General features: G+C 50.1%; 1 protein-coding gene across 3 annotated transcripts; it reads right to left on the bottom strand.

Moving 5' to 3' along the window:
• Positions 1 to 907: 907 nt before the first annotated feature.
• Positions 908 to 14,360, bottom strand: Rnf40 (ring finger protein 40). Of its 3 annotated transcripts, none has more exons than XM_026400418.2 (20): positions 14,309 to 14,360; positions 14,004 to 14,202; positions 13,402 to 13,569; positions 13,128 to 13,269; positions 11,980 to 12,186; positions 11,331 to 11,452; positions 11,062 to 11,208; positions 10,892 to 10,966; positions 10,118 to 10,237; positions 9,843 to 10,022; positions 9,542 to 9,677; positions 8,548 to 8,669; positions 8,033 to 8,460; positions 7,834 to 7,951; positions 7,576 to 7,725; positions 7,155 to 7,367; positions 6,940 to 7,065; positions 5,437 to 5,577; positions 5,226 to 5,327; positions 908 to 3,193 (listed from the first exon to the last, which is right to left on the bottom strand). In XM_026400418.2, the coding sequence occupies exons 2-20, from the start codon at positions 14,133 to 14,135 to the stop codon at positions 3,017 to 3,019; spliced, it is 3,006 nt and encodes a 1,001-aa protein (XP_026256203.1). In that variant the 5' UTR covers positions 14,136 to 14,202; positions 14,309 to 14,360; the 3' UTR covers positions 908 to 3,016. The 3 variants fall into 3 exon arrangements, with proteins under 3 accessions (XP_026256203.1, XP_026256202.1, XP_026256204.1); XM_026400417.2 differs by having other exon boundaries at positions 14,273 to 14,349; XM_026400419.2 differs by having other exon boundaries at positions 14,313 to 14,349.
• Positions 14,361 to 14,766: the final 406 nt, after the last annotated feature.

Here is a 14,766-nt window from a genome sequence, read left to right as displayed (position 1 = left end):
ACAGGAAATCAAATGTATACATGCCAGGAGTGGGATGGGCAATAGAGGGCACACACAGTTGAGTACGAACTTAAAGCAGAGTGAGAATTAAGGAACACAAAATTAGAGAGCAGAGGCCACAGTGGAGTACTTGTTTGAGATGACTAGGGAAGGTGTGCTAGTGGGATATTGAGAATGATATGATCCCTCCCACCCAATGAACAATGGTTATTTTCAGGCTCAGGAACAAAATTTGGTGGTCTTAATAGCTCTACTGTAGTCATAGCCATGGATAAATACACTTAGGGAGAGTAGCAAAGCAGAAATGAGAGTCTAGGTTAGGGGTGGAGAAAGAGGACCAACAGAAGACTATGCTTAGGAGGAAACCCAGGCAAGTGCAGTGTAACAAGCCCCAAGGGAAGCTCTGGGAGTGGTCCATTTTAAATGCTCTACTGGCCAATTGCAGGTAGTAGCCCTAGTCCATCACTGATGCCATCTGTTCACTCAGGAAAGAACAGCCAAAGTCAGGGTTGGCCAAAGAGGAGTTCTGGCCTTCCCATCCCTAGGTATCACAGTCACTGAGACTAGGGGAGCTACTGCTGGTAGTAAGCTGGTCAAGTCTCAGGATAGAAAGGCCAGACTAGCCATTAAGACAGACCCTGCCGGCACCTGGCACGCTCATGATAAATTATGGCTTATTGAGAGTTTCTGCCACGGCCATCAATGCGTTCTCCTCACAGTGAGATTCTAGGACCTTTAATCCATTCCCTTTGGTTTGAACTTGAGAAAGTGCTTTGAGTCCTACTTTACTATTTAGGTATGAAGTCTCTCAAAGTTTTTAGCACTTCCTTCCAATATGGAGACTAGCTTTTAGGGAAAATATCTAGAGATAATATTTAGTTACTTGATTTTACTTAAGGCGCCCACGCAGAGGTGACTCCTGAGAGGATCGTGCTCGCAAGACAGGCTGGTCTCCACCTGCGCCCAGGCAACAGGCTCCTTTCCGATGCTGGTCCTCTCCTCCAGCGCAGATGCCTGCATCTCTATGATGTAATACCCTGAGCCCGTCATCCCCGCCCCGCCCCACTGCACACCGGCCTGGGACACTTCCTCGGCGGCGGCCCGATGTCATCGCCAGCCTCGGCCCGTGCCTCAGCGAGTATGCCCATCGCTACCAGCCCCACACCCGAAATCTTCGTAGCCCGCATGTCCGTCTCCAGTCCGATTTGGTTCGGCCGCTGTGGCCCCCCCGAAACTCTAAGCCCCAGGTGGACTCCGAAAGCCGACAAGGGCGCGAATCCCCGCGAAGGCGCGCTGGCTGGCAAGGGTGCGGGGTCCCGAGAAGGCGCAACCGCAACCATAGCCACAGCTGGGACTGCTACTCCGGAACCAACCCCAACTCCACTCAGCACCGGCCTTGGCTCCAGACCTGTAAGGGCCCCGCCCGAGAGGCAGACAGCGAGCTGAACCCAGAAACAATGCTGGGGAACCCAGAGGACCCGGTCAGCGGCCCAAGCAGGTCGCAATGAAGGAAGTCACCCTGCTGATGTGTCCCGATCTGTGCGTCCATAGGGGAGGGACATGTTCAACCTTTGGGCGGAACAACCCGGTTCTCTCCTTGCGTTTAGAATATTCTTGTTAGGTAAGAACATGGGACTTCATTTCCCAAGATGCAGCTCGAGACCTCCCAGCATCCCAATGGCCAATGACTGCCGGAGGCGGGACCAGTATGGACCTCAAAGGGCCGGCAGCCTCCCAATGGGAGCAGTATCTGATCAGTTGACTAGAGTAACCTAGAGCCGTGCCCCGCCAAAGCACAGTTGGGATCCCTGGCTGCTGTTATGCATAACAGCCTTCGGGGTGGACAGAAATGGGCTCTCATATAAGCGCTGCCCTTCCCTCCCCAGGTCAAAGCAAGTCAGGGAGATGCCCAACAAGTAGCAGCTAAAAATGGACTACGTTTGGGGCAAGAGGTCTGGCTACTGACTGTAGGCCGAGGGCTGGACGTTTATTCATAACAAGTAACAGCCTATATATCTCTAGAGCAGAGGCTGCAACCAAATAGGTCTCTGCACCTGTCAGCAGCTCCACCTCCCAGGCCCCTCTGGGTGCTGTCACAGCTCACAGAGTGTACCTGGGCAGACAGTATGGATGCATCCTGTATATAGGCTGTCACAGAGTGTTTTGGGCAAAGCTTTTCTACCTGGAATGATTGGAAGTTGGCCCAGTGGCTGGGGCTGGTCTATTCCTTCCCCTCTGGGAAGTTTCAACTCCATTGCATTTAAGGCCACCAGGATGAAAGCGGTTAGAGCCAAGGACCCAGTGGACCATGGGATGGATGCCTGGGGTAGGGGTAAGTGGGCTGGGAGACAAGTAGAGATTGGGAAGGGCTTGATTAGAATAGAAATTGATGATCTTGGTTCAGCACTCCCAAGATGAGGGTAGTGACTGCAGCAACTGTAGAGCTTCCCAGAGGAAGAGGGTAGTTGCCCAGGGGTAGCTTCAGCCTATGGCACAAGAGCCAGACCAGTATCCAGAGAACTCCACAGGAAGGACAAAAGCCCTGCCCAGGCTAGGGGTTGATAGGTGAAGAAAGTCTCCCTGGGGCCTGTCCTAGTCTCAAGCAAGGGGCTGAGGATTGGCCCATCTCTGGTCCTTATTGTGGGTGTGTAGGTAGACAGTGAGCCTCCTCTTGGTGGGTGGTCAAAGCCTGGGGAACATCCCCCTTTGGGTTAGGATGAGTCCATGGAGAAGCAGGAACAGGGTTAGGGCCAGCTTCTGGGAAGCTCAGTTGAGTGTTCTGAGCCTCATGGGAGCACCCCCTAGGCTACAGGTCAGACCTTCAGGAGAAGACAGAACTGAGCCTAGTTGATCCCACTCCCATAGCATGCACCAGGACCCTAAACCAACTAGGTGGGCAGGGGCTGGGCCCATGGGGTCTGGAATGAAGGGCGGGGCCACCGCACCTGGGTGGGGAAGGGCTGGGGGCACAGCCCCCAGGGTCCACGGGTGTTCCAAAGTCCCCTGAGATTCAGGTTCAGCTGATGTAGACACGGTGGAAGTCATGGGCACCAAAAGCTGCGTTGCACTTGGGGCACTTCCTCTGGCGGGCCTCATAGCGGCCCCGCACGCACTCGAAGCAGAAAACGTGGAAGCACTTGGTAAGGACTGCATCCTTCTTGCGGGTGTTACAGCAGGGACAGGTCAACCGCGCCTGGACCAGGCAAAGTCATCAGCTTTGGAATAACTGCTGATGCCCAGACCCTAAACTGACAGCAGGAAGTGGTTCATAGTAGGAATTGGTTCAGGCTAAGCCCAAACAGCAGATGAATATAATCCTCACTAAAACCTTGGAAGTGGAATGAGTACTCTATGAATGCAGAAACTGAGGCTCAGAAGCCAACATCTCAAAACTAAAAGTAGCAGAGTCTGGATTCTCCCAAGGACAAGGATCCAAAGCCCCAGCCTGGCTCTTCCACCTGGGCTTCTCTTGTCCTACTGGCTTCCTCTGACAAAATCCCAATCCTGTCTACCTTCTCTTCAACTGTACCTACTGTCACATCCGGGTATGGCAGTGCCACTAGAAATGTGCTATCTCTGCCTCAAATGGGCCTAGCACTGGTGCAAACCAGAGATGCTGCTGTGGGTTTTCTCTCAGCCTGAGACCTCCTATTTGCCACTAGGAGGGTCTCACCTTCAACTCCAGACAAGAATTGCCCTGACTCAGCCTTGCTAGCACTCTTGGAATACCAGCAGGCAGCCTCAGATTTCTCAGCCATCAGCCCTGAACAGGTTCCCAAGTCTACATCAGCTATCCCTACCCCTTCAAGGTCCAAATGTAAGAGTTGTCTGATTTTGATTCACCCCTACACTCTCCTAACTCTAGTGGCTCTACTCTCACCCTTGCCCAAAAAATCTTCCCTCCCAGATCACCAAGTCCCAGTGGCATTTCTCATGGCTTGGTTCATCCATCAACTCCCCATCACTTTCCTTCCTCCCAACATTCAGGCTTTCTCATCTGCCCATCACTTAAGCTTCCAGGTTCCTGAGAATGACTCTTTTCTCTACTTATGCCATAAATCCTTACTGAGTGACCACAATCATATGTGACCCACACATGACTAGTTTCTCAAATCAAGAGTCTTCCCAGTATTTCCCTTTCTCAGACACTATGCATTCTATCTATCCCTGCATCCAAACAATTCTATTCCCTAACTATCTCCTGAACCCATCTATAGTAAACAATACCTTAAGCTAGCTAAACAGAAGTTCTTGCCTCAGTGACTGCCATAACCTAACAATCTTGGTGCCTCTAGCCTTTACCTCTTCCAGTTCAAATCCAACAGTAAATCTGACCATGTCACTCTCCTGTTTAAAACCCTTTTATGGGGGCTGGGGTTGTGGCTCAGCAGTAGAGTGCTCGCCTAGCATGTGCGAGTGCTGGGTTCTATCCTCAGCACCACATAAAAAATAAGAATAAAGGTATTGTGTCCAACTATAACTAAAACAAAATATTAAAAATTAAAAAAAAAACTTTTATGGGGCTGGGGGTGTAGTTCAGAGGCAGTATATATTTTAAAGGCCCTGCAAAAGGCTGTGGTTTCCATCCCTAGCACTCCCCACCCCTTGCCAAAAAAACCCCTTCAATGTCTCTACACTATCTTCATGTAGGCCAAGCTGCTCACCCCAACTCCCACACCCTTTGGGATCTGCCACTGCCTAACCTCTCCATCCTCTTTCCTCCAACCACACTGGCTAGCTCTGTCTGTCCAACACACCTCTCTCATCTGGAGGCTTCCACATTTGCCTTTGCTTTTGCCTGAGCCCTTTCATCCCTATCCCTCCATAATTAACTCACTCTTCAGGTCTTCCTTGGGTGACATCCCTTCCAGGAAGTCCACTGACCTCCAGGACCTTCAAGGGCTTCCCTAGAGTTCCCATGGCCCCTCTGGCTTCTGCCATCACATTACTCATCACTGGGCCAAAAGGAATAATTGTCCCCAAATGTCAATCTCAAGAGGTCTAAACCCTACCATCCCCCACCTCCTTAGGCACTATACCTGGTACATGGCATGTGTCCAACAAATACTCATGCCAACTGTCTGACTTCATAATCAGTGGACAGTTTTGTTTTGTTGCCATCCTACCTCATTTCTAGGGTCCCCAGACTACTCACTACAACTATCTCCAACCCCTCATGTAAAATTCCTGAGTTGAAGGGGCACAAGTCAGCCCCACAGCCGCACCTTGTACTCCTTGATCTCCTCCTGAAGGATTTCATCAGCATCTGCATACACCTCCACCTTCCTCTGTTTTTCTAGCTTGCGTCGCAGCCGTGAGATGTCCTCCTGGAGCAGCAGAGAGGCTAGGCTAAGGGAAAGGGTCTTCACCCTTGAACTGTGTGCTTCATAGTCCAACTGGGGACCCTTGCCCACCCGCCTTCTCCAAGGCACACACCTGAGCCCTCTTGAGGTTGAAGCTCTCTTTCTCGCGAGCAGCCCTGCTCTCTGCAAGGCATGGCTGGATCTCTCTCAGCCGAGTCTGCACATGCTCCAGCTGCACCTTTAGGTCCTCAGCCAGCTGGGCAGCTTCCACAGCCTTAAGTGGGTGGGAAAGGAAGGAGAGACCTTTTGCATGAGCCTAGGGAGTTGTGTTCCACCAATATTTGTGTCAAACATTTCAGTGATATCTGCACTGGAGTTGGTCCCAATTCCTGACCCTCAGCCTCACCTCCTCCTCTCCCTCTCATTCCCAACATTGTTCCTCACCTACAAGATGCTCTCTCTGTTCTCTGAGCCCTCACCAGGCTCTTCAGTTTCCCTGAACTCCCCTCAACACACAAGCAACTCCTTCAGGACTCAGTTCCGAATGTCACCTTTTGTGGGGGTTCCTTGCTATTCTTTCACACCACCTGAGTTTCCTTCATAAAACTTAGTGTGCTCTGAACTGGCACTATTTTATTGTTTACTGGCTTGCTATCTACCCCTCATTAGTTCCAGCCTTGACTGAGACTGAATGGCAGGGCTCGTTCCCAGTCTCTGCAGTGGTCAGCACAAGACAACAGAGGCATTAAAAAAAAAAAAAACAACCACCTTTTTATGAAAGGAATTAACTAGAAAAGAAGGTAAAGCAATAGGGAAAACAGGATGAAAATCAATGTTACAGGGCTGGTATATAGCTCAGTTGGTAGAGTGTTTGCCTTGCATGCACAAGGCCCTGGGTTCAATCCCCAGGGTAAGGGAAAAGGTCACACGAAAGATTAATAAATAAATAAATAATTTAAAAAAAATCAATGTTACACCTTTAGTATAAACTAGATGGTTCTTATGTTTAATAAAACTAGACCACCATTCCTGGGCTGGGTATGTAGCTCAGTGGTAGAGTGCTTGCCTAGCAGGTGCAAGGCCCCAGGGGTTCAATTCCTAGCTGTGCAAACAACAACAACAACAACAACAAAAACCACCATCCCCAAGTGACAAGTTATCCAGGGAGTGATTATATGGATCATGAAGCCAAGACCTGGATCCTAACCCCAGCTCCCCTCTTTTTTCTTTTAAATTTTTTTTAGTTGTAGATGGTTTCAACACTTTTATTTATTTTTATGTGGTTCTGAGGATTGAACCCAGTGCCTCATTTGTTCTAAGCAGGCGCTTTACCACTAAGCCATAACCCCAGCCCTTCTACCTTCTTAAGCAAGTCAATTTGACCTCCTGAACCTCAGATTCAGGGGGATGGGGATGATAACAAAAACCATTCTGGTAGGTTTTGTGACTGAAATGTGACCACACATCAAGCACAGGATCTGGCACACAGTAAATCTTTTGATACTTGTGAGCTATCCCTATGGGAAGAGACAGAGCCAAGGAATTTGCCCCAGGCCACCTGCATCAGATTCTCAAGCAAAATCAGGGATGATGGGGGCCAGAGGCCTCGGTAGACTTCCTATAGGCCCAGCCTCACCTTTCTCTTGTTGAGCTCTAGGGCCTGGCTGCGCAGAGTCAGCTCCTTCTCCACACCCCCTAGGCTGCCCTGTAAGGCCCGCTCTTTTTCCTCCAGTTTCTGCACGGTCAGCAGCTGGGCATCAACCTGAGGTGGGGGGGGGGGAGGTGGATTAAGTGCTAGGAGCCCTGCCTCTCGGGCTCCACCCTGCAAGCTCCACCCTGGGCCAGCCATACCTGGGACTTGAGGCCAAGAACCTGCTCGCCCAGCTCATCCTTCTCCTCCCGAAGCAGCTTGTGAATCTGGTTGGCCTTGATCCGCTCTGACATCAGCTTAAAGTTGGCATCATCCTTTTCCCGCAATTGCTGTAGCAGTCGCCCGTTCTGCTCCTGCATGTCCTCAAAAGCCTGACCTGTCACATCCATCTCTGACAGCAGAGCCTCTTCCTCCTGTAGCCAGTGGATAGGGACAAGATGGAAAGTGCCAGGTGGACAGATGGCCTTGGTGGGTGGGGGGGAGGAGAATCACAAGAAAACATGCCAAGCCAAGAATCACAGTGGACCCATGCCATCAAGGTGTCACATCAGCTAGAGGCATCCAACAAAGGGCTAAGAGAAGCCCAGTATCAGAAGCAAGGGGACCCAAAGGGGCTTATACCTGTTTGGTGGCACCCAATTTGCGCTGTAGGTGTTCGATCTGTTCCTCAGCCTGCCGAATGCGCCTCAGGGCGTCCTCATCTGCAATCTTCTTGCTCTCCCTTCGATCCCTTTCTTCCAGTTCCCGAATGCGGCTCCGTAGCTCATCAACCTACAGCCACAGAAGGGAGCTGTCACTGCTTTCTGCTGACCTACGTCTCTGGTCACCAGCCTCTGGGCTAGCCTCCCTGCATGCCCCACAAGCCCTACCTGCCCTCACCTCAGCCTTGGCCTTGCGTTCAGCTGCCATAAGCTGCACCTTATCCCGCTGCTCCTTGGGTGCCGACTTGTACATGTCTAGCAGCAGCTTCATCTCCTTCTGGCTTTCCTGGGCCTTCCTGGGGAAGGATGTAGGAGGAAGGCTTGGTAAGTAGGGCTTTAGGTCACTGGGATAAAAGGAGAGAGCAATAGGGCCTCACTTGAGCTCTGCTCGGAGACCCTTCAGCAGCTCTGACTCCTTCCTCTTGGCTTCTTCCATCTTGGCCTTTTCTCGATCCACCCTTGAGAGACCTGAGGCTACAGGTGGTGGTCCTAGGCCAGACCCTTCCCGTTCCCGAAGTTCCCGCTTGGGCCTGGCTTCAGGTTCTCGGCCCCGGGAGGAGGGGCCCTGGGCCCCTGGGGTTAGGGCCTGTGCATCCTCTTCGGAGGGGACCAGCTCCTCCTTCTTCACTGAGGAGGTAGTAGTGGTGGCACCAGAGACTGACGTCATCTCCTTTCTGCTATCAGGGGTACCAACAGGACCTGGCCCACCCTCTTCTTTCCCCGGGGTTGGGGCACTGAGGCCGGAGTCCTCTGGATGGCCCAGGTTGGGGATGGAGTGGGTTGAGCCACTAGCCTGGGCCCGAAGCTGCCAAGACAGAGAGGAAGAGGAATGAGGTGAGCCAATGCTTACTGGGGTCCAGCCAAAGCTTTTCCCAGGCAGTCTCTTCCTCACCTTGCCAATCTCAGCCTGTACTTCCCGAAGCTTCCGCTTATATCGCTGGGCATCCCCTTTTAGTTGGTGATTGTGATTTTGGAGACTGCTAATCAGGTGACGCATCTCACGATTAATGGGCCCTGGGGGAGGGTTGGGAAAGTAAGGGTGTTGGAGTGGTCCCTATATTACCCTAACCCTTCAGTGTGAAAAGAAGCTGACCCAGAACCAATACTCCTGCTGTGCAGGAGGGGAAACTGAAGCCTAGAGTGTGACTTCCACCTAAGTAACTAATATAGACTTGATTTTTTTTTTTTTTAAATACCTCCATATTTCCCTGTATGGAAAGACATCTAACACTCACTAGATACTCACTAGATATTTATACAAATGTCCTCCTAGGTGACATCTGCTTGATATCCCCACTTCAAGCTGTATGCACTTTCTCCTGATCCCCACTGTAAGCTGTATGCACTTTCTCCTGATCCCCATTGCAAGCTGTATGCACTTTCTCCTGATCCCCACTCCAAGCTGTATGCCCTTTCTCCTGATATTTCCTATCTCCCTTTCCTGCTTCACTTTTCTTGGTATCTTCATCACTATTTGATATACACACTTTATCCCTTCCCTATCATCTGTCTCCCCATTACTGCAACACTATTCCATAATGGCAGCAATTCTTTGTGCCTCATTCACTATCAACCCCAAAACCTAGAACACAGCCTGGTTTACAGGTGGTATTCTATAAATGTCTATAAAATAAATTTCTGATAGACACACCAGAAGATCAGAGAAATAGATGGAGCCAATAGTTCACGTTCTTGCTCTGTCAGCCACCTCAACTGAATGCAACCCTCACCATGCCCAAGAACCAGGTAGTATAGTCCTTTTTCCCAGAGGGAAATGAGTCTCTACAAAAAGAAATAGCTCTGCTTCCTGTATCTGAATGGCAGCAGCCCCAGCAGGACCCAGCACCCCAGATAAGGCCCCCCCTCCACCCAATCCCACCACATACCCGCCTGCTCATTCGCTGCCAGGTTCTGTTCAAACTCGATGCGCAACATCTCGTACTCCTTCCGAACCTGGGCCAAGGTGTCTTCCAGCTGAATAACCTCTGTGCGCAGCTTCTTCTGCAGTCCCAGCTCATCACTCTGTAGATTGAGGTGTAAAGATCCATAGAACCCCTCAGTCCCACCTTAGGCCTTGGTGCCTTAGAAAGAATTTTTTTGCAAGGGACCCTTGGCAGGTACACAGGGCTTCAGAAACCCAGGAATGTCTCAACATTATGGACTTGGCCCTCACTCTAAACGCCATACCTCCATATGCTCAATGTGTCTCAAGTGGGAGTTCTTGGTGGCCAGCAGCAGCCCCCGGGCCTCGTCCAGCTGGGTCTTCACTTGTAGAGACTCATTATAAAGAAGTGAGAACTGGGCCTGCAGCATGCGGTACTCCCCTGTCTCTCGTACCACCTCCTCAGGAAGGCTCCGAAGGGCCACCTAGGAGAAGGGATGCCCCAAATGGCAATCAATAGGCTTAGGGTTCAGTTCCTATCTTGCAGGCCCAGGCCCTCTCAGCCCCAACCACAGCCCACCTTGAGGCGTTCATTGGTCCTCACAGCACCCTGAAGTTCCATCTGCAGCTTCTCCAACTCTGCCATGCGGCTATTGGCCAATTCTTGGTTTTCCTCCAATTCTGCATTCAACATCTCAAACTATGGAGTGGGAGGGGCTGTGGTAGGCAGGGCCATGACAGGCAGCATGTTCCTCTCACCCACAACAACAAACTTTACCCAAGCAACCCTGTGCAGCACGCTGATGGGACTCTGAAGCCCTAAACCAAGGGCTTTCCCAAGATCTCCCACTTGTGGGCTGGGGCTCAGTGGCAGAGCACTTGCTTAGCAAGTGTGGGGTTTCAATACTGCATGGAGTACTGAACATTGGGAGCTAAAGTTCTTAACTGACAGGGAGTCAAGGAAGCATTCTCAGAAGACCTGAAAAGCCAGTTGAAGCAAAAGGCAAATAGCACAGTGACCCCAGAATGCTAAGGGACTCTATATAACCCCATTTATTTCTTTCTGTGCTTTTCCTTTGTGGTACTTGATAACCAACTGATGTACTATTTCATTAATTTGTATACTCCCCAGCTATAACCTAAGCTCCAAGGAAGTATTGATATTTTCTCTTTCCAATCTACCTAGTACTTAGCACTAGTTCTCTGTAATTATTTACTAAATAAGTAGATAAATGAGTGAAAGAAAGAGCTCCAAGAGTGACAGGGAAGGGGCTATGAGGTAGACATTTGCCTTTGGTCCTGAGGGATATTTTAAGGGAGGGACAGAGGGACTGGGAAGAATGATGTTGCTCACCTTCTGCATGCTGAGTGTGATCTGGCCCCCTTGGAAGCCTGAGGAGCTCCCAGACACATAATAGCCAGAGTTGAGCTGCAGAGAGGAGACAGGTGATAGATATGAAGGGCAGAAGCCAGGGTCCCAAGTACCCGAGCCTGGTTCCATCTTCCCCAGCACTTCAGCCTCACCTGCTCCAATGCCTCTGCCAAGTGCTTATTGAGCTTTTGCTCCCGCTTACGTAGCTTCTCAATGTCCCACTGTAAGTCTTCCACTGTCGTCTCCATCTCTAGCACCTTAGTCTCTGCTGACGTCACTTTATCTTGGAGCTCAGAATACTGGGGCAATGGATGGGACAGATGCTTGGATAAAGGGACTTGGAAGCCCGAGATCTTTGGGTGCCCATCTAACCCAAACCCTGCCCTGGTTCTACTTCCCCCACCAAAAGCCTGATTCCCACCTCCAGTGAGATGCGGTGGTGCTTCTCCTGCAGCTGAGTGGCCAAGTCCTGTAGCCGCCGATTCTCACGGCCCAGCTCCCGGGTACGTGCTCGAGCGGCCTCACCAGGGGGCTCACTGTCCCCTGGGAAGGCAAGATCCAGGTAAGAATCAAGCTCCAAGGGCAACAGGTCAAAGTACTAACTCATTCTGGAGTCTGATATGTGCCCAGAGTGATCCACCAGTGACTTGCCAGTTTCTCATGGCAAAACCAGGAAATTTTATCCCCTCTGTACAAAGGAGGAAACTAGCTCAGAGAGGGGAGCCATTTTCCCAGAAAGGCCTCACTATCGAAGCAGAAGTAAGGCTGAGAGAAACCAGCCAACCTACAAAGCCTAAGGACTTATTGCTCTGCCTTGTGGATCAATAGCTATCACTGAAATTTATACAAAGTGCTCTAGATAGGTCTCTAGCTGGAAGATGGTGGCACTATTAACATCAACAACTCTTCCATCCAGAAATCAAACAGAATCTCCATCTACAGACTATTTCCCCCCAAATCATGGCTGATTTATTCCTTGGGGAATTCTGGGCTTAATGCATTAATGAGTTAGGGGATGGGGAGACCATAAAGATGTAGGCAGAGACAGTCACTTCTAGGGTAGGACTAACCTCGGCTGTATACTCGCTGACACAGTTCCTCCACACGGCGCTGCAGGCGATCTGAGGCCTCTACGACCCGGGACACGGCTGCCTTAGAGAACTCCATTCGGCCCTGAAGTTGTAGCTCCACTTCCTCACTGCTGCTGGCACCTAGTGCCACCACAAAAGCCAAAGCTGGCTCACTGAGAGGGGGTCGCAGCTGCATTGGCAGGGACTCTGGGAAGGATGGACAGATCCTCATCAGAATAATAACAGCAGCAATGACTATTAATCTGTACCAAGTTATAGACTGAGCCCTTCAATATGTCATGACTCACTCAATTAACACAATTAGTAGTTATCTTATTATCCCCAACTTGACAGTAAGACAACTGAAGTTTAAAAAGTTAATGTAGTTTCCTCAAGGCTACAGAGCTACCAAATTACTTCCTCAGGGAAGTCATCTACCTTCCCAGTCTAAAGCAGGACTACACATATGTGTGTACAAATACTTATTCTCTTTCAGGACCTCAATAATTTCTTAAAAAATATTTAATTTTTAGGGACTGGGATTGTGGCTCAGAGGTACAGCACTGGCCAAGCATGGGTGAAGGATGGGTTCCATCCTCAGCACAACATAAAAATAAAATAAAGATACTGTGTCCACCTATAACTAACAACCAAATATTTAAAAAAAAATAATGTTTAGTTGTAATTAGACACAATGTCTTTATTTTATTTATTTATTTATTTATTTTTACATAGTGCCGAGGATTGGACCCCAGGGCCTCGCATGTGCAGGCGAGGCACTAACATTGAGCCACAACTCCAGCCCTCCCCAATAGTTTTTACTTATTACTTTTAGTAATTTCCTCCACGACAATAGGAACAGTATTTATTTCTGCTTGTCTCTGATTCCTTCTAATCCAAAACAGCGTTAAATACTTAATTAACACTCAGTGTTTTTTGGACTTGATGAATATCAACACTAGCACTATAAACCACATCAAATTACAGTCTTTGTTCTCACCCATGGCAATGTTCTGCCCAAACATAAAAACGATTTCTTGGGGGAGATGGATGGGGTGGGAAATTTAAGAACCCCAAATCAAAGTCTCCCACTCTCCAGAACATTTCCCAAAAGTTAAGCTCCACAGATCCTAAGGCTCTGGTCCTACCTCTCAGCTCTGATGTTCCTGGCTCTGTGAGAGGAATCACATCACGTGTTGGCCCCTCCTGAGTCCCAGGTGCCTCCATCCCTGCAGATGGCTCCCCCTGGCTCTCATGACATCGGAGAAGAGCTTCTACAATTTCATCCAGCTAAAGGGAGAAAGCACCAGAAATATTATAAATCCCTAGGTGCTTTCCAGCATGAAACTCTTTTCTCAGTAGGGTAATTTGAAAATTAGCAAATGAATCAAGGCTAGATCTTAGAAAGCAGAAAGCACCCACCTGGGCCCAGTAGCGATTGACAATGAGGAGTGTGGCATCATCTGTGGCCTGACGTTTCTCCAACTTTTCAATTCGTTCTCGAAGTTCATCTTCACAAGCTTGTCGCTGTTCCAAACGCTCTGCTAGTTTCTTGTTCTTGAACTGCAGAACCTTCAAGTCCATCTCCTCCTGCCAAGGGAAACAAAAGTGCCAAGGAGAGTGTCAAGCAAGGCTCAGAAACCATCACAGATGCAGAGAAGGAAAGCAACTGGAATGGATGGAAGGGTGGTATTCCCAAAATATCTGTGAACAAGACTTAAAGAGGTTCAGCTATTCCCAGAGAAAGCATCCTGGTTATGAGAAGGCTGAAGTTATGCGTCTTCCTCTCTCCCTAACTCTGAAGTTTTTTTAAAAATCACGCTCTAGGGGACCTGTTTTTGTAACTGCAAGGGGAAGGCAGATGTCGTGCTCTTGGTTTCCCACAAGAAAAAGTGTTTTATAACACTTTATAGTGAAGCTTTCTAAGCTTGGGGACCTGGCACTAAGATTCTTGACGGTTTGGGCGGACACCAGAGATAGGAGGGGTAGCTAAGTTCTGAAGACTAGGGCAAAAGACCACGAACCGTGGAGGAGATGCCCCCAAGCCGAATGGGTTCGATAAGAGTAGTTGTGGTCTTTTCCTCGCGGCTCAGCTTCTTCTCTGGAGGCCCTGAGCCCCCGTCGCCGGCGGCGCGTTTGTTGCCGGGCCCAGACATAGCTGCGGCGGCGAGGAGCGGCGTAGGGTCCCCCGAGGGTCGCGGGAGAGGGCGGCACTTCGGTCACCTGAAGAAAACAGAGCAGAGATGTGGCAGCGGCCGATGCTCCACAGCCCCGAGCGGTCCCCTGCACACACCTGAAAGATCCCGCCCCCGCCAGCCCGGGCCTTCACCGACAGCAGGGTCAGCCTAGCGCCGCCATCTTGGATTTCACCGGACGTCACTGGCCCTCCCACATAGGGCGCAGGCGCTAGAGACAACACCGGATGTGGCGAAGCGTCTTCATTTCCTGTTTTTCTCCGTCGCACTTGTCCCGCCTCTCGGATCATTTGATTTTTTCCTGAACACCTCCTCTTTCTCTGGGTAATTGGCCAATAGACAGTTCCCATGGCAACTGACACTGAACTCCTACTTTCCTGTCCAGAGGACAGTGCAAGCCCTTCTATTAGGAACTTTCAAGGGGATAAACAGGGGGAAATATCTTGCAACTTATCACGCATGCGCATTCTCCTCTCGCTGATTTGCGCGAGCCCGCACTTTCTACTTTGCTCTCACAAGCCTCTTAGCAACGGTCACCGTGGAGACCCGGAAGACGCCTTCCTGGCCCAGCGGATTGGCTACACCGGCCTAG

Source organism: Urocitellus parryii, chromosome 9, assembly GCF_045843805.1.
Source record: "Urocitellus parryii isolate mUroPar1 chromosome 9, mUroPar1.hap1, whole genome shotgun sequence".
Classification (NCBI taxonomy): domain Eukaryota; kingdom Metazoa; phylum Chordata; class Mammalia; order Rodentia; family Sciuridae; genus Urocitellus; species Urocitellus parryii.
This window is presented reverse-complemented; position numbering and strand designations above follow the sequence as displayed.

What these genes read in the sequence shown, in the direction of transcription:
- Rnf40 (XM_026400418.2), bottom strand. Translation starts at nt 14,135, where the DNA reads ATGTCTGGGCCCGGCAACAAACGCGCCGCCGGCGACGGGGGCTCAGGG. An exon ending in ACCACCGCATCTCACTGGAG is followed by an intron (nt 11,209 to 11,330) that starts GTGGGAATCAGG and finishes CCATTGCCCCAG; the next exon opens with TATTCTGAGCTCCAAGATAA. An exon ending in TACAGGCTGAGATTGGCAAG is followed by an intron (nt 8,461 to 8,547) that starts GTGAGGAAGAGA and finishes CTGTCTTGGCAG; the next exon opens with CTTCGGGCCCAGGCTAGTGG.